The sequence below is a fragment of the Tasmannia lanceolata genome, unplaced genomic scaffold, assembly GCF_043159265.1.
Source record: "Tasmannia lanceolata isolate RefF3 unplaced genomic scaffold, GAP_Taslan_0.1 ptg000037l, whole genome shotgun sequence".
NCBI lineage: Eukaryota > Viridiplantae > Streptophyta > Magnoliopsida > Canellales > Winteraceae > Tasmannia > Tasmannia lanceolata.
In genome coordinates, this window is record NW_027518714.1 from 31927485 (window position 1) to 31953027 (window position 25543).

Below are 25543 nucleotides of genomic sequence, written 5' to 3' on the forward strand. Positions count from 1 at the left end.
TTGGGAATCCTCTGTGCAGACGGGCTTACCGGTTGATGTCGTAAATGATAGGCGTTGTGTAGACAGGCTTCTGGTTCGACGAAAGGCATTTGCAATGTTAAAACAGGCTTTCGGGTGGCGGTGGTTTCGTCTCTTATCAATGCATTCGGTCGTCAATATCTCTTCCGATTGGACTCCGATTCGCACGCGGTCAGGTCCGTTGGATTCCTTGTGTTTAGGGTTTTCCAATAAATTAGAAATCAAGTGCTTTCGGGAGACAGGGTGTCCTTTGGGTGCAAAAAGAGAGTTTCGGATCCAAAGTTAACCTATCGATTGGGAATGCCACATGCAGACGGGCTTACTGGTGGGTGCCGTAAAAGGCGGGTGCTGTGTAGACAGGCTTTTGGTTTGCCGAAAAAGGCGGTTGTTGTGTGGAAACAGGCTCTTTAGTGGTGGTGAAACGGCTTTCAGAAATAGTTTGTTGCCCTAAAGAGAGATTGAAAGAAACACAGCTGGTGCTCTGAAACTCATCATAAGGTTCTTCCTCGCGTCACCTATCACTAATACTATCTTGACAAAATTGGGTGTCTATAGATGCCCCTCTTTGGTAGAGGGTGCGAAGCACCTGAATGCCAGAGTAAGGACATAACAAAATTTTGTCAATGAAGGCTAATGATAAGCTTGCAAGACTCACATCGGATCCTTAGGCGTGCAGCCCTCTCTGTGGAATCTTGTTGTCAGGTCATCGAGTGGAAACTTCTCGTTGACGGTTTTGGGGCTTTTAAGATACGACCGTCAGAATAAGTCCTGGGATGAACGTTATTACTAATAGCTGGGAGGGGTATCAGGAATCAGGTTAAGGACACCTGATTTGGGGAGGAGCCTCTGAGTCAGGTTAAGGACACCTGATTTGGGGAGGGAACTCGGGGGATGTCATTTTGACATCCAGTGCGGACACTGATAACAAGAATGCCAAAGCGAGATCTGTTGATTAATACGATGGATCGTACGTAAGATTTCGATATGACACTGTGTTTTAAATAGTGTCTGATTTTGATGAGCTACCGTGTATAAATGGACTTACTCGGGCTTTGATTTGATTTGCATGATCATTGTAGGAGCGAAACACTTTTGGTTTGGAAAGTGATTTGTGTAAAACAACAAACGCTTCCTAGAGAGCTACGAAGTTATAATGGGTTTGATTGGAATTGGCTACCGTGTGATAACGAGTTCAAATTGGGAGGTTAATGTGTCATAATGGGTTTAACCTTGGAGAGCTAACGCATCAGAACGAGTTTGCTCAGATAGGATACCGCATGAAAACAGGTTTACGCTGGGTGGTTTGAAAAGGGCTACCGTGTGCAGACGGTCTTACCCTAGAGAGTTAATGATCCGTAACAGTTTAACTCAGATTGGATACTGTGCGGAAACGGGCTTATTCTGTTTTGAAAAGGGTTACCGTGTTCAAACGGACTTACCCGGGAGAACTAACGCGTCATAACGGGTTAGCTTAGATTAGATACCGTGTGGAGACAGGTTTATTTTGGTTTGAAAAGGTTACCATGCGCAGGTGGATTTCATCGACTTTGCTGCGGAATTGAGTCGTGAGTTTATTCTGGTTTAAAAAAGGGCTACCGTGTCCAGACAGACTTACCCTGGAGAGCTAACGAGTCATAACGGGTTAACTCAGATTAGATACCGCGTGAAAACGGGTTTATACCGGTTTGAAAGGGCTACTGTGTTCAGACGGACTTACCCTGGAGAGTTAACGCGCCATAACAGGTTAACTTAGATTAGATACCGTGTGGAAATGGGTTTACACTGATTTGAAAAGGCTACCGTGTTTAGACAGAGTTACCTTGGAGAGTTAACATGTCATAATTGGTTAACTCAGATTAGATAACGTATGGAAACAAGTTTATTCTGGTTTGAAAGGGCTACCGTGTTCAAATGGACTTACCCTGGAAAGTTAACGCGTCATAACGGGTTAACTTAGATTAGATACCGTGTGGAAACATGTTTACACTGATTTGAAAGGGCTACCGTGTTCAGACGGACTTACCCTGGAGAGTTAACACATCGTAACAGGTTAACTCAGATTAGATACCATATGGAAATGGATTTACACTGCTTTGAAAGGGCTACAGTTTTCAGATGGGCTTACCCTAGAGAGTTAACGCGTCATAACGGGTTAACTTAGATTAGATACCATGTGGAAATGGATTTACACTGGGTTTGGAAGTATTTCGAAAGACTTTTGCTGAGAATGATGCCTCATGAGGCCGTTGCTGGTTTTGATTGCTTGATTTGGTTGCACTCTGTTGTGGACGGGGGTACAAACTTTATTGGGGAAAAAGTCTGCTGGGGATTTGGTTGTAAACTCCGCTGGGGATTGGGTACAAAGTCCGTTGGGAATTTGGTTGCAAACTTCGCCGAGGATCTGAATAATTCGGGAGGGAAAGGTCGACATCTTGTCGATGGATTGAAGAATTGATTCTAAAGGGGATGTAAACATCTGCCGACAGATCGAGATTGATCATGATTGAAACATGTTTTGATAAATTCATTATCAGGTGAATCGTTATGGAAAGGATTTTGCCATTTCCCGGCTTCACAGGGCGATTGATCGATCTGCTGGGCGAGAGATGTCCTGCTGTAGAACCTTGACTCTGCTGATGAGAAGGAATGCTCTGTAGGGGAGGCTTTGAGTGGCATAAGATTGCCTTTAGGATTTTCTAATAGCGGGTAGACATCAGTATACTCAGCTGGGGAGAAAACGGGATGCTCGTGCGTCCCAGATTGAATTTGGCACGGCACAAGACTTGTTTTAGAAGTGGTTGGGTTCCGCCAGGAATGATTTAGGATGCTCTGGATTGTCTTCAAGAGTTTCAGAATTCCAAAGCAGAGGTTTAAGAGGCGGTTGATGCCCAAAGAATGCCCTATGCGGACTTCGCGAAGAAGGACGTGCGAATCCTTGTTTATTGGGGAGGCCTGATTCTGCTGAGTATACTCCGAAAAATGCTATTTGAAAGACCTGGGGACTACCCAGAGAGTTGACTTGATCCAAAGTTGAAAGGTTGGTGGAATCCGCAGACGAAATGCAAGCAAAATAGGTGCAAAAAGGTGAAAAACAACCAAATTGGGGGGAATATTCCCAAAGTCGGGGGAATATTCCCCAAATTCGTCTCAGATGAATCCCAATTCGTCTGGGACGAAAATGGGATGGTTGTACGGGTTTAAATACCCGTACAACCTTCATGTCTTTCATTTTCTGACGATTTAAGTTGGTTTTCTCTCTGAGCTTTCTGAGGTTTTTTTAGTTTTCTTTGCGTTCTTCGTGAGGTTTCTGAGATTTTTGTGTTTTCTTCAGATATGGCATGCCGGCCTCATATTCAGGGGAGAGACATTGGGCGGGAGTCCTCAGGGGACGAGGAGAGGGATTACGCTCCATGGTACTGGGGTACCCTTCTGAGAGGTACGGCTAGACACATCTCGTGGTTGTTTCGTTTCGTGACGGAGAGGTATGCTCTTTGGACTTAGCTTTTTATAATTCCTAGGCTTAGGAATATAGTTAGCTTTTGGTGCTTTTAGTAGTATAGCTCTTGAGTCGTTTCTTGTCGCCTTTGACACAGGCTCTTCCTCATATGGTTACGAGAGGGTCTGTGAGAGACACTAGGACTAGATGGGAGGCCCTAGACCCCCGGGCTCAGGCATATATAGTGGGATCTGGTTTAGACAAATTTACCTATACCGATTCTGAGGGGGGGGGGGCACAGGCTTTTTGTTTGCTCTCGCTGAGAGATGGTGGGAGATGACCCACACTTTCCACTTCCCGATCGGGGAAATCATGATGACTCCTGCATCCTTTTCTGCGCCGACGGGACTCCGGATGGGAGGAATCCCCATTCAGCTGACCGATGTTTCAGTGGCAGATGTCAGAGAGGTTTTAGGAGTGCCAGAGCACGATCATTTGGACCAGGATGGTAGACCTTCACATGCTTCCTTGCTGAGGTTCCAGATGAGCCGATTAGATCACTGGCCCGTCAGACCAACAGTTCCAGGGGATACTACTATTGCCAGTTGGCGAGGAGCTTTGTTATGGGCCTTCTGGGCCGCACCCTGTTTAGCAACACAGGGAACACAGCCCGGAGAGAGTTCTTGAGCATCATCCACGACATTGACAGGCTTGCGGAGTATGACTGGGGAGGAGCGGCTTACGCTTATCTGATCCGTGAGATGGATGCTTTGTCACGAGATAGATCACACTCTCTGTGTGGTCTCTGGTACATTTGGGCGGTACGCTTCCATCCCTTCTCTCTTTAAATTTGAAAATATTCTAGCTGCTTCTTTTTAATTCATTGTTTATGATATGAACTGTTCAAGTAATTGAAATGTTTTCTGATAACTTTGAACAGGCGTGAGCTTACGAGTGCTTCGGCCTTCTTGCTCCTATACCGAAGCATCCGATGAGGGTTTTCTTTTCAGTGTAGAGACGCTGGACAGTAGGGGAGATAGGATCACACGCTCTGTACTCGGCAGATCAGGTTCATCGGGCTATAGACCGGATTCAACTGGACACCGTGAGTACTATAAAGTGCTTTTATTTTCAGTGCTGCATCCTCTTAATTTGAATTATATCCAATGATCCTGATGCATGGCTTATGACTTGGTAGGTTCGGTGGAGACCCTTGGATGATCACCCAGAGATCATGAGAGATGCATATGCTTATGCGAGGAGCAATACTCGGAGGACGGTGGCATTTGTTTGCCACATGAGACTAGCCATCTATCTTCCTGACAGGATCGCCCGACAGTTGCTAGGGCACGGGAGTCGGAGGATTCCCTACGATCCTGCTGGCAGTTTGAGGACTATAGACTGGGTGCCTGAGGCTCGGCGAGGGGTCCTATGAACACAGGGATTTATCGTCCCAGACGACCACTTCTGGTCAGGAGACTACAAAGCTTGGGCCTCTGTTTAGTTGATGAGTAATTTGGGCTTTATTTCTATGTTATTGATTTGTTTTCAATTTCTTTCTATTTTGGGGTTTACTTTTTTTTAATGTCATTCTATTTTGGGATTTATTTTTGTTGTTTTACAGTTTTTTCTTGTATTTTTTTTTTAATTTCTTTCTATTTTGGGTTTCTTGGTTGTATATTTATTTAATTTTTGTTGTATTCTATATTTTTTTTATTGTTAATTGCTCCCTAGACATTTACTTAAGACATTTAATTATTTTTCTCGCACGGGTCTCCAGCTGGTTGTTCCTAAACATATGATTTTCCTTCAGAAAAACATATCTCACGACTGGGCAATTTCGTCATTTCAACATTCCAAAACAATTTAGCTCGTGGCAGAGAACTCTCGTAATTTCAAGCAACTTCCGGGGCAAATCATTCACCAAGTAAGGATAAAGTAGCATAAATCCTCTGCACATTTCCACAACAAAGCAAAACCAACCACCAAAGAAAAAAAAAGAAGAAACCCATTAATTCCCAATTTTACCCCTCCCCCTTCGTCTCCTTCTCCTCGTCTTCCCTCCATAGACAAAACCCAATCTCCAAAAAGCACGGAACCAGCAATACATGTACACATCTCAGCGGCCCATGGGGTCAGGCCTGTCCCGCTATGGATCCGCCCCAAGCTCCCTCATCAAAAGCCTGGTCGATTCCATTGTCTCCGAAGAAGAATTCTCAGCCGTTGGATCGGAAAACATGATGGGCAGATTCTTCTCAGCCGATTCCTCGTCCCTCACGGCCGAATCTAGCTGTAAGACTGCCAACATGTCGCCCGATCTCGAAGGTGTGAAGACGGGTCTTGAGAGATCCTACGGCTTAAATCAGATCTCAGTTGGGGATTTCCCAACGGCTAGTAATTTTAAAAGTGGGCCTTCTCCGTTAATCAGGCACAGCAGTTCTCCTGCTGGGTTTCTCTCCAATCTCATGATCGATAACGGTTAGTTTTTTTTTTTCTTTTCTTTCATTCGGTCATTTTTTTTTCGGGTCTGATTCACTGCAAAAGTCGCTGGATTTAGTTCAGGCTGGAAAAGGGGGTGGAAATATCATTTTGGTTTCTCTTTTTTCTCTTTGCGTTGTCTCGAAATATCGATTTTTGCGTTTCGTTTCGTTGTTTGACCGAAACAGTTGTGTTTTCTGTATCGGGGGGGCGAAACAACCTATGGTTTCAGAAGACCAGCTTGAGAAGTTGAAAACCATGTCTGTAGCTGGATTCGGCTCTGGCCCACCACGATTACACTTTAGGGAATTGACTTCATTTTTATAAGATGCTGATATTTGCACTAACATGTTTTGATAATTAGGCGAACTTACCTTGTTTTTTGATTGGGTAAGCGAACTTACCTAGCTTTTTTAATTGGCTGCAGAGAGCTTTGTGGGAATTGTAATAGCTTAGAGTTGATTAAATAGTAAAAGGACAAGGTGACTCTGTCTCATTATTAAAACATGGTAGTCCGAATATCAAATGACGAAATTACCCTTTCATTAATTGGAAATAAAAATGCTTGAGTGCTTGACTTATGGGGCGACCTCATTGTAACATAGTAACACAACGCGACGTCCTCACTACGGCCCAGTGGGTCCCATCTTTGATTAATCTGAACTGCCCTCTTTGTCTTGCTTTTGGATACGAGCCCTTGTAGAAAACGGCTAGGAGGGCCTCACCATTGGATCCACGTCATTCTTGGTGCATTAAAAGTGGCCCTTGTATACGCTTTTGTTTTCACAAACCCAGCTTAAGTCAATTTTCAAAAAAAATAGTGGACCTTGTAGCCCTTTTCTACAAGTGCTCCTGTGAGTCAAGTATCCCTCCCTAAAATTGAGACCAATAATTGAATTTTAACATCAATAATATGTGATTTTTATTGTTGGACGTGGAAGGTCAAAAACTACATATAACCCATGGTTCGAATTCAACGACTAGAAATGCACGTTATTGGATGTTATAATTGAGTGATCAGCATCATTTTTGGGCCATTGGAGATCCAAAGCAAGGGATAGTAAGTGAACGAATCAGATTGGTCAAATAAAAAGGCTTTTTGCTAGGTAATTTTGCCAAAAATCATTTCTCGGCTTACTTTTCTAGGAGAGAAAGCCATTTAGGCTCACCTTTTGGCAGATTTTGTCTTATTCTTTTAATTTATGAAAGTTGGCTTGCTTTGTGAGCAATTGCCTAGTAAATCCCAAAGAAAGACTCTAAAGCCATGTAAAATGCTTAATCCCTATGTAAATTTATTGTAGATTTACTCATGGTTTTAAATTTCGGCCGAAACGACGTTTCGGCCGAAATATTTCGGTTTCGGTGGAAACCGAAACGAAATTCACTATGAGTCGGAAAAGTACCAAACTTCGCCGAAACGTTTCGGAAATTTCGGTGAAACGTTTCGGTGAAGTACAAAATTTCGGTGAAATTTAGGAAATTTCGGAAATTTGGTGAAACGTTTCGGAAATAGGTGAAATTTCGGTGAAATTTTTACAAGATTTCGTCCGAAATTTCGTACCGAAACCGAGATTTAAAACCTTGGATTTACTTTTTCAATGTACCTTAACGAGTGCCCCGTTAACAAAAGCCTTTAAAAAAAAAAAACGGAAATTCATTTTGCTGGGATTCCTCGAAGCCGCTCCGCTGGTCGAAGGCTTGGACCAATCGCAATTCATCACCATCTTGCCCGCTTCCAATTGATGATTGGCTAATATATAAGTGTTGACCTAAGGCCCTTGGGGCTCGGCTCTGAACCGTACGTGAGCTACCCCGTGCGGCTCTTCCTAAGAACTCAAAGCCCCCCCCCCCCCCCCCCCCCCCCTCTCTCTCCAAATTATATCTATATAATCTATTATATATAGGGAAATGATATCTGTGCCAAGTGTTTCAATAAACATGCGCTCCACTTGTTTGTCGTGTAGCATTTAAAGGGTTTTTGAGAACTGTAATATCCTCTGAAATCCCTTTAAATACTACACGACAAACAAGTGTAGCGCTTGTTTATCGAAACACCTTGGCGCAGATATCATTTCCCTATATATAAGACAAGACAAAAAAACCACCTTAGAAAAAAGCCTTAGATCTACACTTTGTTTGAGAAAAAAGACTCAAAAGCCATGTAAAACGCTTAATCCCTATGTAAATTTATTGTAGATTTACATTTTCAATGCACCTTAACAAGTGCCCCGGGGCACTCGTTAACAAAGCCCTTTTTCTAAAGGCTATTCGTATTGGCACTACCATGTTTTAATAATTGCGCTAGCTACTCTTGTCTTTTATTATTTAAACAGCTGTCAAAGGTTATTACAATTTGCAAAAAGCTTTGAGAAGCCAATTAAAACAGAAAAGGCAAGCTATGTTTGTGCAATTATTAAATCATGGTAGTGCCAAGATCAGTAGCCTTTAAGTAAAGCTTTTCTACACATGATTCTAGATGACTAATGGGTATATATTTGATTGATTAGGTTTCAAATAAGACAAATTGACACGGTAGAAAATTTTATGATTTCTAATACCAATTCCATTTGGATTTTGGTAAGGCTATCCTTTTAGTCTCTTAATGGAATCTGATGGATATCTTTTGGTAAATTAACAGCAGGTTTTTCTGCTGCCAGAGGAATTGAGAACAACTTGAGCTCTCATGATGGTGGGCATGGAATAGCAGGACGCGGAAGGTTGAAATCTCAACTGAGCTTCTCTGGACAGGATTCTCATTCTCAGCTCTATGACATCGGAGAGAGTGTCGCTGGCTGCAATGCTCCTGATGATACTGCCGGACAGTCTTACATGTCCGGCAGCTTTCAGATGGGTTCTTGGGACGATACCAATTCCATTGTATTTTCTCCTCCTCCTCCAAGTAAACGGGCCAAAGATATCAATGGAGACATAGTCAGTACTATCCATAACTTGGATTCACAGGTATTTTAATGATCCATGTAGACGAACCCAACTAGTGTCAGGATTAGACTTAGTCAATTTGAGCCGGGTAGAACCCTTCACTTTCTTCATGAAAATTTTCTAAAGGATTCATTAGCGGACCCCAACTAGTTTGGGACAAAGGCTTAGTTGTGAGTTGAGTTGTATATATAGAGTAATCTATGATTGCATATCGGTTATTTAATCCTAACATCTGATAATGTGTACTTTTTGTTGCTGAACATGAATTGTTTCTTCTTTCCTCTTTATGTTCGCTTTCTCCTCTCTTTTTTTTACTCTTGATTGAGCTCTTTGGCCTGTGTTTTTCACGGTCTGTCCCAAGCCAGGATAAAGGAGGAGGGTAGCAGCCAGCCATAAACTTTGCCACTTGTCTATGAAATGAATCCTATAGAAAATCTGCATGAAAAATTCTAAAGTATTCATTAGCCGACCCCAACTAGTTTGGGACAAAGGCTTAGTTGAGTTGAGTTGAGTATTGAGCTCTTCCCATTGAAGAAATACATTAAGATCATGGTAAATAAAGTTTTTCAAGACTCAGCATGAAGTTTTTCATGAAGGCTGAGGTGCATTGATTCAGAGATCTGATATTAGTTGCTGAATAGAAATGTTGTTAGATTATTTGAAGTAGTGTCTGCTTACCAAATATCTAATTTATTTCTCCTCCATGAGGTTTTTTTAGCCTACCCATATTTCCCTTTGAATCTTCCTGCTCAACCGTAATCCTAACCTTTTCCTTCCCATTTTTCTTGCAACACACCCCGAACCCATCACCCCATCATTCCTATATCTTGCTAGATACTTTTTGGGTTGTAGTTAGACTTTATTAAATAGTTCTGTTTTTTTGTTAGACATGCATTGAGATATGATTTCTATCATCGATTAGCTCATCTTTCCTTTGATTAGAATTTATTGTTTACACTTTACTTGGATGAGCTGATCTCTATTGATGATTGTTTTTAAAAGCCCTTGATCTTTATGAAAATTCTAGTTGCCAATCGATTATTATGTGTTGTGCATTTTATTGTGGGAATGTATGTTGCTATTAGTCTAAATTAAAAATCATTCTTTAGCTCCAAGGCTCCCAAAAAATAATTTGTGTACCCTAGGTTTGCATCATATAATTATCTGCTTGTCCTATTCACATGAACTAGAATGAGTTTGAGTGAGTTGTTAACCACCAAACTAGTTCATTCACAGAGATTAAGGGACTTTTCAACTCATGTTAGGAAATTACGTTTATGAAATATAGCGAGTAGTGGTTGGGCCAAATGAAAGCCCTACTTGGCTTAATTCAAAATGGCACATTTGATCGAAGGCAATGTGACGGCCAAAAATGTCTTATGCCCAAAGGTATTGAGATTTCACAAGCTGTTACGACTTTTTACTCTTGGCACTGTGATAAAGTTCTGGACAGGACCGTTGCTTGTTGCAATCTTAGCTCAACAGATGCGATAGGACTTTTAGTAAATTCTTAAGATAATTTGAATAAACATATGGATAACATATTTTTATTTGGGATTTTTATAATTTTGAATGCTTCATCTATATCTTGTGAACTCTCGCCCATAGAGACATTGACCAGGATGGACTTCAAGAGATGGAAACATGACCTAGATACTGTTTAGGAATCACAGATTTCGGCGTGGCACTGAGAGTGGATGAGCCTCCCAAACTCAAAAAGTATAGCTCTCATGATATAAATTCCAAATGTGGAAAATGGATGAGAGTCAATAACTTGTGTCTTCTGATCCTGCGAAGGTCTATGTCAGAGGCTATTAGGGGAGGTATTCCAGTGTATGATAGGCCCAAGGATTTACTAGAGGTCGTGGGGCGGAAATTTGTTGAATTTGAAATCTCTGAGACAAGGACTTTGATGAATACCCTAATGAGCATTAAATATGATGGAAATATGAGATTGAGCACATCTAATGAATTATAGACGTAGGGTTGAAACTGAAATCACTGGGAGCGGACATATCCGACTCATTCATTTTGCGTTTGGCTCTAAATTTACTCCCCTTAAATTTTGGACAGCTTTAGGTTACCTATAATGCATTGAAAGAAAAATGAGAGGTGAATGAGTTGATCTCCATATCCATTCAAGAGAAGGAATGACTGAGGCGAGAAAGAGGTGAGAGTGCACATCTGATACACCATGGGCAAGGTAAGTTCTTTCAGATAGAAATTCAAGAAGCCCTTCCATCTAAGCCGCCACAAACTCCTAAGATTGAGGAAAAGAAAGTAATTAATTGTTTGTTTTGCAAGAGGGGGAGGGGGGGTAGATGAAGTTGGAGTGTCACAAGTATCTGCCCTGGATAAAGAAAGGAAAAAAATCATTGGTAATCTCTTAGTCTGTTTTGAATCCAGTCTTGTGGCCGTTCCTTATGTATTAACATTGGTTCGTCAATTCATGTGTGTCATTCCTTGCGGGTCTTCATAATTCATAGGGTTGCAACTAGCGAGTCTTCATAATTCATAGGGTTGCAACTAGCGATGAAGTCATTGCCTACGTAGGAAATGGTGAAAAATCTGGTGTAATGTCGATGGGAGTTGTTAGGATTAGGTTGAGTCCAAGTTGGATTTTAGATTTAAAGGACGTTGTTCTTGTACCTTCTACGAGAAGAAATCTTATTTTACCATCGAGATTTGTTTCAGTTAGATAATTCTATGTTATTAAGGGATTTGCTAGCGTCCATCGCAGAAGGCATTTCGCGGATGGCCTGTTGCATGTGAGAGCAGCCGCATAGGTTCACTTTTTAGCAGATTTTTGTTGGAAGGGTTGTAACCCCTGGGCGAATTCGCTACGCGCAGCGGAACTAGAAATCACGTAGAACAAAAATTTTCTCACCGATTCACCCGTTAACCCAAGATCCTAGGGTCTAGATGATCTGATGGTGATTCAAATAAAAATATGACATAAAATACCTTTGTGACTGACCGTAATATCAGCCTCTACTTGATCAACTCCTCGAACGGCCACGATCGTTCCGAACGCCACAGACCCCCAAGTTGAACCGATGGATTCCTCCGAATAGCGTGAAGGGAAATAGAATAACTTTTATTCTAATATGTGTGCTGATCATATCAGTACCATAGATGGGAAAAACAAAATTCCATGATGGAGCTTTGGTGTTTTGTTTTGTTTTCAAAAAAAACAACTAGAAGTGGAAAAATAAAAGAGAGATAAGAAGTAAATACTTGGGCGATTATGGGAGAGAGAGGAGAACGAATGTTGCAACCCAAAAATCAGTGTAAAACGTCCATAATTGTTTAATGTATAGTGTTGTGCTATTTTTTAGAGTCCTATTATTTCTCCTTAAAACTAGCTCAAATAGAAACCTAGCTTTTTGCCTTTTTGAATCTAACTTTTAGCAAACTCCAAATTAATAGCAAGTGTTGGGTGTGTACCCATAATAAGGTTGGACGTTTTCTCTTTTTGAAAATATTACTTTTGTTTGCAAGTCCAATTCCAATAAATCTCCTAATAACTCTCCAATATTCTCTCAATCTTTACTTTTCCTATTTTCTCTCCAAAGAGAATATTAAATAGGATTTAGTTTCCTTTTAAAATACAAACACTAATACATCAGAGTAGAAAACGTTCTTCCTACCTTGGGTTGGGCGTTTTTGCATGTGGGGCCCACCCCAATGCAAAAACGCAAATCGTTTTTCCACTTTCCAAATTGAATTCCCGTTATAAAACTGCTGACCAATTTTCGACTTATCTTTTGGGCTACTAGATGGTCGAATCTAGAAAAGTCATAAACTACAAAGTTTTAGCCCTTTAAAAGTTCTTCGAAACGAGTACTTACACTCATTTTGGCCAAGAGATGAGAGAGAGATGATTTTTTTGTAAAACGAGTCTATAAGGTTGTTATTTTATTTTTCTAATTAAATAAACTTATTTCCTCTCATCCAATGGGATAAAAGCTCCATCCATAATATTCTATAATTCTCAAAATACCCCTAAGTTAACAATTAACTCTTTGGGTATTCCAAATGCATCCTACAGTGTGTATACAACAAAGGAACTACATAAATGTTCTCCCTCGCATCAAATGCGACGAATCTAGTCCATCCATGCAATCTAGTATATGCGGGACCCTTATCCAAAGGATATAAATGTGTCATTCGAGTTGTGAGTGGGATCGTTGCAAGGATCTGATAGTCAATCCTGCAGAACCCAATCATGGGCCCCACTGCGATTTTGCTCGGTAGTCAATGACTACAATCGCATTGGACCAGTGGCCTCCATCGAGATATAACCCTGAAGATGACCGTCAAATCATCGTATCCCTAATCACATCTAATATGTGCAAGTCCTTTCTCCATTCTTCATCTACTGAGTTGGGTCCTACGGGGGTGGGACAACTACTACCCCCCTGAACCCACTCATGGTATACCTTCAAGTCAAGCAGTTAGGGCCCACAAATGCATTTGTAAAATTATTTCAAAAACATGTTTTAATAAAACATTTAATAAACCATGTATCAAATCCGCTTGGCCAAGCTATTTTATAGGCCTACTAAAACTGTAGATAATATCCCCTTAAATGGGGCGAAGAATTCCATGTCGGGTGTCCCTCTTAGCCTCGTGGGTTTGTCCAAGACTCCAGTACTACCCTCTGATGACCCATAGAAGGATCATGGTTAGATAGACCAAGAATCTAGGCCGGGCCCACAAACCAATATGACCCCTCAGGTCTAAAGACATGTGAAGGGTCCTATCTGTTAGAATAGCCTTACAAACTAATGTCCACAAGCTATTCTGATGCAATCCAAAAATTTGGACGCTCTTCATTGTGCAGCAGCGGATGCAAGATTGATAAATGAAAAAGGGGCCCTTCGAACACCATCGTAGGGAATAGGATACTTCGATCACCGTCGAAGAGGATGCGATTTATTTCGATCCTGTCGAAGTCGAGTTTCTCAGAGCGAAACTAGAAAATACTCCTGCAGGTGCTAATCCAAGCAACCAAAAGTTCTCAAAAGCTTAAAGGCAAATTTCATTCAATAATCCAAAGTCCATTACAATGCTTACATAACAAATATTTATAAGAAAAGAAACCCTAAAAACTAACTTAATACCCAAGCAATTAATCATAGCTGTCCATCTAAAATAACATAACTAAAACCTAAAACTTGACTAAAACTTACCTAAAATAGTAATCTCATAATAAACACTCACCTAAAACTGCCTAAAACTGTCTATAACTTAGCCAAATCAAGTTTAAATTGCGTAATCTCGGGCTCTTTAGATAGGTATTAAAAATACCAAAATCAAGCTAAAAGAACAAGATTTGATGCCCTAAAAAATACTACAAATAAAATGACTAAAATACAAATTAAAAAATAAGAAACTTGTTCCATGCCAACAAACCGAACTGTTCTTTGTGATTTCCGTCCGCATCATACTCTCCTATTTCAAAAAAACTCTCCCTCGAGTTTTAAAGTGTTGAAGAACATTCATCAATTGAAACTGTCGAACATCAAATCTTTCTTCATAATCCCGAGGGGAAAATATAATCTATCTTGAACTTGAACGGCTTGAATTCATAAATATTCACTGTAGCTTTCGGCACAACCTCCAATAAAAACGGATCAATATAATTTGATGAAGAAATTGATATAATATTTTTCCGTTCGCCCATCTCTTCAACACTATCAGATCTAATTTCTTTTGTTTCTCCATTAAAGATTTCATAGGGCGCATCAATTAATTCTTCAAGTGATTCACTAATCACGTCGTCACCATCAAAAAATAAATTGCTTATCATCTGTACTTTTAGCAAGGATTAAAAATCTGTCTTCTAAATATTCATCATATATTGGTGGTGAGTCCTAATTTATGATATCTTCCTCTAAGTAATAAAACGATTTTAAGTCTAGTATTACCTCCCAATCTTGGCATTCGACAACTCTTCTCTGAAGTGATCGAAGATAATCTGTAGCCATAACGAATCCACACAAACTTTGCTACCAAATTTTTTCTTCAACCCAGGGAGGAGTCAGCTCTGATACCAATTGATGAAGTCCAAAAATCTAGACGCTAGTCATGTGGCCGAACAATATTTTCGTGAGATTGTAAAGTTACATGGTATTCCCAAGATCATTACTTCCGATCGGGATTCAAAATTTATGTCACTTTTGGCGTACACTTTGGCGAAAGATGGGTACTAAGCTGCAATTCAGTAGTTCTCATCATCCACAGTTGGACGGACAAACTGAAGTTGTTAATCGATCATTGGGAAACTTGTTGAGATTGTTGGTGGGTGAAAATAAGAGAACTTGGAGTGGTGATGTTTTGGCGAGCTGAGTTCGCCTACAACAAATCAAAGAATCGATCAATTGGTATGAGTCCATTTGAAGTGGTGTACGACCAGAATCCAAATAGCCCATTGGATTTAGTTCCTTTACCCGTGTCAGATTGTTTTAGTGGGGATGCAAATGATGTGGCCGAATATATCAAAAAATTGCATGAGCAGGTTCGAAAGAAGCTTTAGGAGAGCGATAAAAAATACAAAGAAGAGGGTAATAAGCATAGAAGGCATGTGGAATTTAAAGAACGAGATCTTGTTTGAATCAATAGCGCAAAGAGCGGTTTCCAAAAGGCAAGCATGGAAAGTTGCAAGACCGAGCCGATGGATCGTTTTGTGTGCTCAAGCGTATTGGTGAGAATGCTTAGAAGCTTGATCTACCTGGCGACATGGGAGTTTCCGCAACTTTCAAAGTGGCTAATTTGGAAGCATATCATGGAGATGATGGTGTCACTTGTTCGGGGTCAAGACATACCTGAAACAAAAAAAGAGTCGCCATCCAGGGAAGTCGGCCCTGGAACCCATAAGATACGCTGTCGCAACGGATAACCAGAGATACGAAGGTCCGTGCCTGATTACGAGTTGGGAAGGTCTTAGGCATCCAGCTCGCCCGAGCGCACTCGGTCTCTTATGCCATCTTTATTAACTTTGAAGAATTTTGGGTGAAAATCATGTGAAATGGGAACGGGCATCTTCGAGAAAACATCTACCTAATCATGCATGACCCGATGATGGAAATAATAAGCACATACAAAATCAATGAAAGAAGTGTCACCTAAGCGTACCTAGGTCATGAGTGTCATGTCTAATTGGTGGCTAAGTTCTGGTGGGCGAACACATGCATACTACAGCTAAAGATATAAAGTTTGTACAGGAAAGTAAGAAAACACAACAAAATACACAACACGATTCGACACCACACACGATACGACACGACAAACACACACGACAAGACACATCAAACAAGACTCTAGACAATCTAAACCCCCTCTCACACCATCCTAGAATCTAAGGGGAAGAGCTTTTCGAAAACATTTGATTTTTTAAGAGTTTTTCACTTTTTTTAGGGTTTTGAATTTTTAATGATTTTTAAGGATTTTTGGTTTATTTATATACAAAATGGTGAGAAATATTTACAAAATGGTGACCGGACCTGAGATGACAACCTCAACCTGCCTACGTACCTACCCCGTGGAAGGGGATCAAGTCAACGTACTTCGGTTTGAACTATCCATGTCCGCTCAAACCGAAATCTAGGGCTACCCTAGGAGATCCCTCTGAATAGGGAAAAACACATTAAACACATCAAATTTATTGGGCATCTTTTATTTTCAGTCTTTTAACTTCCTAAAGTGGAAGAGGACATGCCAAAGAAGACTCTCCCATCATGCACCGCATGAGGGTCCCTTGAGGAGAGAAGACACGACAAATGGTCACTTACAGAAGGGATCTCGACACCAGACCATGCAAGGAATGGTGGTTCCCTCATGGAGGGATGGAAGACTCGACAGGACATAATCGGACTCACATCTAAGAGAAGAGTCAAAGCAAACATGTGAATACATGTATCTCCCAAAAAGTGGGAGGGAATCATCAAACATATAAGAACTTGTAGGCTCCCTCACGGAGGGGGATACTCTAGACAAAGAATCCTAAGGAGAATGATCAAACCAGCCCTATGAAGATAAAATCATGACCAACCAAATGAAAAAAAGAGTCAAGGTGATCGATAAAGATAATCTGACAAGGCAAGGCAACATGGATGGAGAAATTCTCCATAAAGATATCAGCTTTGGTAGCCAAAGGAGAATGGATATACTCTTATAGAGTAGAATGAAATCAAAGAAGAGAGAAATGATGTCTCAAAGGAAGAAGAGACATGGTTTGTCTCGGGAGTGGAAACTCATCTAGATATGATTTGGTTTTATTAAGCTTAAGACCCTATGTGACCATGAGATCTAAGTTATATAAGCTCAATTTCAAGTCTCTATTGCAGCCTCCTAACATCTTTTAGTTAATCATTTCCACATTTTTTATTTCAGTTTTGATTTCCACTTGCATGCATTTAACATTTTTGCATCACAAAGCATTACACAGAGCATGGAATTCAAGGCACCCAAACATAGCAAGACTCAAAACAATTAACTTAAGAATGAGTGAAAGCATATAACATGTATGATATCAGAAACTAAACTCAGATCATTCAAAGAATTTAATTTCATGCATCACAAACTAGGTTAAGCATGAATCAAGCATCAAAAGTATGCATTTGCATTCTACATGGAAGCTGAAAATTTGTATGGAAAATTACACTATCCAAATGGCAAAGCTAGCAAAATTTATGCACATCAAAGTTGTAGGGGACACCTCAGGGAACATTTGATTAGTTATGCACATCAGCCGGTTCTCACCGAAAGTTGCTGGAAAATGGTAATCTTTGGGCTGATTTCATATTTCATTTATGCAGTTTTGTTTTGAAAAGTTCCAATCTTGTTTTGCAAAACAGAGAAACCAAAACACATTTTTAGGAAAAGTGTTCAACACCAAAGTTTGAGGAAATTCATTGAGGAAAACTTTCTGAGTTGACAACTCCGGCTTAGTTTGGCAGGAAGTGGCCGGAAAACGGCCATCTCCGGTCAAGCTGCAAGCTGGAAATAGGGTGTTTTTGGCTAAAATCTTAAAATGTCATAACTGTTTTTCATTCATTGCCCAAATTATGGCCAAATTAGGGCCATCATATGTCAAATTGAAGGTCTTGGAGTGCTCTACAACCCTATGTGGTCTATTCCTTTCAGATTTGACCGAAAATTGCGAAAAATGGTGAAAAACAAATCTGGATAGCATGTAATTTTGAGGTTTTTCAGTACATTTCAAAACCAAAATTCACATCTAAGAAGCTTAGCTTTAAACCTTTGCATTACATATGTTTCAAAACTTGAATCAATGAATATTAGGCTCAAATTCCAAGATTAAGATGATAGAAATGAGAAAAGTCAAGGAGATTTCCCATTGAGCCTTTGAAAATGGCCGAACTAGTAAAATCGCCATAACTTTTTCATTTTTAACCCGATTTTAGCTTCAAATATGTCAAATCGAAGGTCTTGAAAAGCTTTACAACTTTTACGTGTATCACTTCTGCAAATTCTAGCCGGAATTTAGCGAAAAAAAAACAAATACAAATCTAGACAGCATATATTTTAACATTTTCAACATCTTACAAGAGCATTTCACATCAAAACCCTAGATCTATCATGGATTTCACTAGATATTCGTAACACATCAGATCTAAAGATTTTCACAAAAATCTTTCAAGAATTCACCATTTTAACCTAAATTTTCAGCTGAAATCTTAAAATTAGCATAACTTCTTCGTTTCTTTACCAATTTTGGGCCATAATATGTCAAATCGAAGATCTCATAATTTTCTACAACTTTTTAAATGAGATTTTACTCAAATCTGGCCGAAAATTGATGAAAATGGGCAAAAACTATGCTGGACAGATGTGATTTCGCCATTTTTGCATCAACATTCAACTAAAACTCAAAATCCGTAGAGAATTTTCTTAGATCTTGTTATTGGACATGATTTTAGACATGTTTTGATGAATTTTAGCCTTAGGCTGTTAGATCTAACCATTTTCATGCTTATTTGGCCTAGATTTGTCATTTTAAGCCAATTTTCAAGAGAAAACTTAAAATAAACTCAAAATTTACCAACCTTGTATGAGAAACTTCAAATTCCAGCAGCTTTTGAGTAGCTTTAAACCACTTTTTAAAGAATTCCAACAGCTCTTGGACTCTTCTCTTGGATCTCTCTTTGAAAGCTTTTTCTCCTCCTTTCTCTCTCTAGATCTCCTTCTTTCTCTCTCTAAAATTCTCTCTCTAAAACTCTAGAATTCTCTCTCTCTCTCTAGAAAACTATATCTCTCTCTCTAGAATCTTCTCTCTCTCTAGAAAGCGCTTTCTCTCTCCCTCTCTCTAAAATAAGTTAGAAAACCCTAATTAGTCTAAAAATGAGAGGTTGGTCCTCTATTTATAGGAAAAACCTCTAATTTTTTGACCCAATTAATTACTAGAGCACCCCCAATGGTGGATTTCAACTTGTGTTTTTGTTAAAAAGTGGTGGTGGTCTTTATAGAAAATGATAATTAGATTAGCTGGGGATGATTCACCCCCCTCTGGAGGTAGCTTACATGCTAAGCTAAGGTGCTCCTCTATCTTGGCTAACTCACCCTCCTTTCTTCTCTAGTGTAAAAATTGACCGAGTAATTGGCTAATACACCCCCTATTTACACTATCATTCTAACTACACTTGTCTTATTGGGCAAACTTCCACGGATTTCGACGAAATTTTGCGAAGACCTATGGGGGACCCTAAACTACTCTAAGGTGAAACTCAAAGCTCTGGATCACCAACTGGATGGGGTTTTTGGTCAAACCAAGTCAGTTAGGGTTCAGTCAAAATGGGGTGTCTACAGACTCGTAGGCCAGCCTTGTCAAGCTATTGTATGGCATATTTGCAAGAAAATGTTTGTCGGAAGACTGTTAAGAGTCATCATGGCAATGTTTGCTAATTTCGACTTGGAATTTCATCAGATGACTCAACGAAAATGCTTATATGCTGCAACCATTTGCAAGTTGAAGAAGTTAATTTATGGGTTGAAACACGCTTCGAGGCATTGGGATTTAACATTTGACAAAATGATAGCATAGTGTGGATTTGTTGAGAATGTAGTTGATCAATGCATATATCTCGAGATCAAGAGGGGCAAATTCATCTTCCTAGTTCTATATGTGGATGATACCATATTACGTCGCAGTGATACGTGGTTGCTCCACGAGACCAAACGTCTCTTATCAGAAAATTTGGAAATGAAAGATCTTAGTGAAGCTTCTTTCGTTCTTTGGATTGAAATTCATTATAATAGGCAACGTGTCTTATTGGGATTATTACAAAGGGCATATATAGGTTGTATACTTAAACGATTAAACATGGATAATTATTCATCGAGTGATGTACCTATTGGAAAAGGTGATAAATTGAACGAACATCAAAGCTCGAGAGACGATATGGAAAAGCGTGCAATGGAAAATAGTCCTTAGGCGTCAACTGCAGAAAGTTTATTGTATGCACAGCTGTGTACCAGACCCGATATAGCTTTTGCATTAAGTGACCTTGGAAGATTTCAGTCAAATTCAGTTTTAGAGCAGTAGATTGTGGCAAAGAAAGTTTTACAATATGTGCAGAGAACGAAGGATTTCATGCTTACATACTGCAGAAGCAATGAAGATTTTCAAGTGGTGGGATATGCATTTTTGGACTTTGGTGGTTGTACAGATGTTCTAACGTCCACCTATGATTACATAGTCATATTAGATGGAAACGTCATTTCTGGGAAAAATGTCAATCAGTTACAACATTGTTCGCTAAGGCCCTTTTTGTTTGGGATTGTGGCAGCCGATTGTGATTATTGGACTCAAAATTAATGTAATTTTGAGTCCAATAATCACAATCGGCTGCCACAATCACAAACGAATTGGGCCTAAGCAAGCAAAATTATTGCTTGTTATCACTGCAAGCAGTGTGGCTAAAGAATTTCATTGCATGCTTACAGGTCATAGACTCCATTTTCAGACCCATGGTAATCTTTTGTGTCAATAGTGCAGCAATATTCTACTCAAAGAATAATAAAAGGTCATCAAGTTTGAAGCACATGGTCGTGATAGAAAAGAACAGAGGACTTACTATGATTGAGTACATAAGGATTGAGGAAATGATAGCTGATCCTCTTACCAAGGCTTTTTCGAATGTGGTTTTCAATACTCATGCAACGGGCATTGGATTGGTTGAATCCTTTGATGTACTTGGTTAGCGGAAGTTGTTCTTTTGATTTTGACATATTTCAATAAATAACAAGAACTATTTGTAGGCTGTCACACTTCCGGGTATGTAGGCATCTCTTAAAGTTACCTAGAGTGGAGCCATTTCAGTTTAATAAAATTATTTGCATCATTCTTGAATATGCATTATCATGGGATAATTATGTGAACATGGGATAATTATGCGAATATTCTTGATTAAGGAAATAAAGCAAAAGGAGACTTGAGATTGATCTTAAACATGACAACTTAAGGGGATTATGTCTTTGAGTTTCCATTGGGATATTATGCTAAAAGGCATAGAGTCTCATTTGATAAATAAGGGCTTCAGGTTTGAGGCATAAGGGGTTTCGTGAAAAATCATAATGGATGACCATTATTAGATTTAACGTAAACGATCACAGAGTACATTATTTTCATCCTAAACGTTCCACGTTTGTAGGCGATCCATGTGACTGAGATCACCAATAATGGTGACTATAATAAGTCATACATTATTTGATAGGAGTATTGGCCTCTATAGCTCATCATTGGGATCTTGTTAAACAGGATCATAATTTTATGATGTTATTCACATTAACCTTTGGCATAAAGTTTTTCTATATAGATATGTAGTAAAGTTAATCATACGGTCAATGTCTTCCCAAGTGGGAGAATGTGAGACCTTATGTGGGCAACCATTAATCTTTGATCAGCGGTCTGGATTGAAGAGAAATATTAAGTGTGAAATTACTAGATTTACCCATTAATTAAGTGATAAGTAACGGTTAATGAGTGATCAATGCATCTTAAGAGTCCTAATGTAACATGGATGTTTTAGTGTAGGCCAGGTTAACTACATGAGGATTAGTAGTTAATTAAATTGATCTAGATCAGATCCACTAATTGATTAAAGTTATGTTATGGGTAGAACACTAACCATTGGTTTCTGTTGTATGTGATCATAGCATTCTAGATTTACAAATTATGAACTTGAATATGATTTGAATGCCCTGATCCTAGATTCTCTTTTTATTCCTTTCAATGTTTATATTTGTACTCTCTGTTATCTTAAATTTCAGAATATTACATAAATTTTAATTTATCAGTTCTTCTATTTTGTTTTCCTAAAATGGTTTCGGTTTTATCAGTTTAGCCTACCCACAACTTCCATGGAGATGGCTACTGTGGAGAAGCTCTTTCAAATGCAGCAAAACTCTGTCCCTTGCAAAATTCGTGCAAGACGTGGCTGCGCCACACACCCACGAAGCATCGCTGAGAGGGTAGCAATATCAAAGCATATGAAGTTTACTTACATATGAATATGAATATAAATATCAGTCTGCATTCTTACAGCACTTATATCCATATTGTATCCGGGGAATGATATTTCCACCCCCTTTCCCAGCATTTCTACCCCATTTTGTGTCCTTTTCCTGAAATGACTTCATTTTCAAGGGCAGATATCCTAAAGGGGTTAGAAAGAGTCACTTTTAGGGAAAGACAAACAAAAGAGTGGAAATATCATTTCCTATTGTACGTACATTGATAAATTCCATGGATGTATATATACATTTATGGATGTAACTGTTTATGTATAGCAACCTATATTTTCTTTTTGACATGTACAGGATAGAAGAACAAGGATTAGTGAAAAATTGAGAAAGATAGAAGAGCTTGTGCCCAACACAGACAAGGTAATTTTTCTATTTAAAAAAATCAGCCTTAGCATTTCTCATATTATAAATGATTGCAGTTTCATCAGGTCAGAAAAACAAAAAAGTTTTGGCAAAAAATTCATGCTTTCAAAGCTACTCAAAGGTTATTTTTGTATTAAAAATATCTCCAATGTCTAATTGTAATTTTCACATAAGTTGAATTTAGTGACTTGAAATACTTTTAAAAAGCTAAGGCTCTGTTTGTTTCATATTGTGACAACCGATTGTGAGCCCCCCATTCAATTATTTGCTCAAAATTGATTGTGAGCCCCCAACCTGATTATTGGCTCAAAATTTAATTTTGAGCCAATAATCGGATGGGGGGGCTCTCAAGCGGCTGTTACAATCTGAAATGAACAGGCCCTAAACTTTTTGGCTAAATCATGATTCTCGCTGACTGATCAGAATATGTTTTACAGATAAGTGGTTTATAGTTAAAATCCCTACATTCAATTCCATCATACTTTGTTTAAATCTCTACAATCACATTATGAAAATATCAACTGTCTCAAATGATTTCCATTTGACTGAGCTCCATGCCTATACAGTTCTTTTGTATATATTTTGCTCTGTTAGCAGATAATTTACAACCATTCTCTTCATTGTCCGGGACATCTACTTGGGACTTGTAACCATAGTTTCAAAACTCTCTTGCATTATTGTCAACTCGCCTGAGTTAAGTAATTTGGTAATTTCTTGTCAGAGTCCGCATTTTTCCCTACAGTCAATCAAAACTCCTTTGATTCTCCTGAACCGAATCCTCAACCATGGTCAGCCAACTTGCCTAGGATTTGCTTTGGCTGTGTTTTGACCCTCATGCATTTTGAAACTACACTTGGAACAGTCGACGGGAGAATTTTTGAAACAAAGGGAATAGGTGTATCAACCCAAACAAAACCAAGGGTTGTGAATATCAGCTTACCTGTGCTTCTTGCATTTTACATTTGCCACTTGAATCATCATCTTGACTGTACATTTGAGATTTCCTTTGAACGGAACGTTTTGCAGCAAACAAACACGGCGGAGATGTTGGATTTAGCAGTTCAACACATCAAATTTCTGCAGAACCAGGTTCAGGTGTGTGTCCAAAGTATTGTTCGTTGACAGAAACACTCTTAAACTTCTCGTTATGACAAAAACCGCTGCCTTTCTGTCTAAAACTACAATAAATACCATAATTTTTCAACATTAATTCATTGGGAATCTTAAAGATCCATTCTCTAGACTTTAGAGCTGTTCAACGCTGCATATTTTTGAAGTATGATCGTCCTAAAACATGATTTTCTCTTCCTACAGACGCTGAAACAAGATCTTGTGAATTGCAAGTGTGAGAGCAAGCATGCAGTGGAAAGATTTTGAAGAAGAATGGGGAGATGAGTAAGTCAGACTAATGAAGGAACTAATTTGTATACATACAAGGAATCACTTGTTTCTGATTTTATTGGCATGGAAGGATGGGGGGGTGTGTGTGAAATTTTTGTTCTCAAGATAGAGCATGTAAAAGTGATTTTGGATTCTCGTCTTTTTATTTCATTGTGTTGAGAAAATCCGCCGGGCAATCCGATCCGACCGTGCACAAATATAACGGAAAAGTAAAATAAACAAGCAAATCAAGCCACAAGATGAACACCAAGATTTTACGTCGTTCGGCAAAGCCTACTCCACGGGCGAGAAAAACGATCTTCCACTATGAGAAAAAACAATATACAAGGATTACAATGGATTAATCACAAACCCACAAACCCGCAACCATTTCTTTGCTTCTCAAACCTAAGATCGTACCCAAGAGAAAACCCCAAGAGAAACCCAAGAGAATACCCCAAGAAGAAAACCCAGATAGAAAACCCTCTATTCTTCTTCTTCTCCCTTTGTCTCTTTCTCTTCACTTCTCTTTTTCTTTTTCTCTCTTTCCCTCTCTTGATTTTTCCACACTCCAAAGAAGAAAGTCACTTCCTCTTTTTAGTTGTTTCCAAGAAATCCAAATAAGATGGTTACTATCTTTGCCTCTTGCCTTCCCACCCAAGCCACCTACGGTAGGTGGGAAATAAGGCAACTTTCCAACAATTTTCACCTCGGCTTATTTCCCAGTCACCTGAAGATTTTCTGTTGATGTCTCCACCGGTTCACTATTACCACAAACCACCATTGGCCTTTTAAAGTACCAGCTACACACCCTCGAATCATCTTGGTTCTGACTCCTCCCTATTCGATCAACACGACCAATGCACATGTGTAGCTGTCAACCCGTTGACTCATCTAGTCAACCTAGGAGAGGGATCTCGATCCATCCTCCCCAATGTAGGTACTGTCATCCTCTCACCATCGTCTGCAACTTGGAAACCTGTCTCTGCATCAACTGCGAAAGAGACCATATGCGTGCGCACGCCATTACTTTGTTTCCATCTAGCCATTGAGATCTTAGGAACACTAGTCACCGTGTCCCCAATCAGACGATATAATCCACCACACTTCTCTCATTTCATCAGAACCATACAGCCGCGTGTGATTTTCATGGCTCCACCTGCAGCTGAAAACCTGCAACCCCTGGAGTCCAACCGGCCAAGCGATATTAGATTCTTCCGTAGCTTTGGGACATACGCCACACCACCCAAAGTACGAACCACTCCATCGAACATCTTGATCTTCGCCGTCCCAACTCCCGTGACGTCACAAGTGGACCCATCACCCAAGGACACTACACCAGCCCTTGTCTCTTGGAACGTATCAAAATATTCCCTC

General features: G+C 39.5%; 1 protein-coding gene across 3 annotated transcripts; it reads left to right on the forward strand.

The window, feature by feature from the left end:
- The first annotated feature begins 5401 nt into the window (after window positions 1-5401).
- On the forward strand, window positions 5402-24326 carry LOC143860700 (transcription factor bHLH128-like). Of its 3 annotated transcripts, none has more exons than XM_077371482.1 (6): window positions 5403-5932; window positions 8571-8893; window positions 22238-22369; window positions 22718-22783; window positions 23813-23881; window positions 24101-24326. In XM_077371482.1, the coding sequence occupies exons 1-6, from the start codon at window positions 5563-5565 to the stop codon at window positions 24161-24163; spliced, it is 1023 nt and encodes a 340-aa protein (XP_077227597.1). In that variant the 5' UTR covers window positions 5403-5562; the 3' UTR covers window positions 24164-24326. The 3 variants fall into 3 exon arrangements, with proteins under 3 accessions (XP_077227599.1, XP_077227597.1, XP_077227598.1); XM_077371483.1 differs by having other exon boundaries at window positions 8574-8893; XM_077371484.1 differs by lacking the exons at window positions 22238-22369; window positions 22718-22783; window positions 23813-23881; window positions 24101-24326 and adding an exon at window positions 9586-9753 and having other exon boundaries at window positions 5402-5932.
- Window positions 24327-25543: the final 1217 nt, after the last annotated feature.

What these genes read in the sequence shown, in the direction of transcription:
- LOC143860700 (XM_077371482.1), top strand. Translation starts at nt 5,563, where the DNA reads ATGTACACATCTCAGCGGCCCATGGGGTCAGGCCTGTCCCGCTATGGA. An exon ending in CAATCTCATGATCGATAACG is followed by an intron (nt 5,933 to 8,570) that starts GTTAGTTTTTTT and finishes GTAAATTAACAG; the next exon opens with CAGGTTTTTCTGCTGCCAGA. An exon ending in CACGAAGCATCGCTGAGAGG is followed by an intron (nt 22,370 to 22,717) that starts GTAGCAATATCA and finishes TGACATGTACAG; the next exon opens with GATAGAAGAACAAGGATTAG.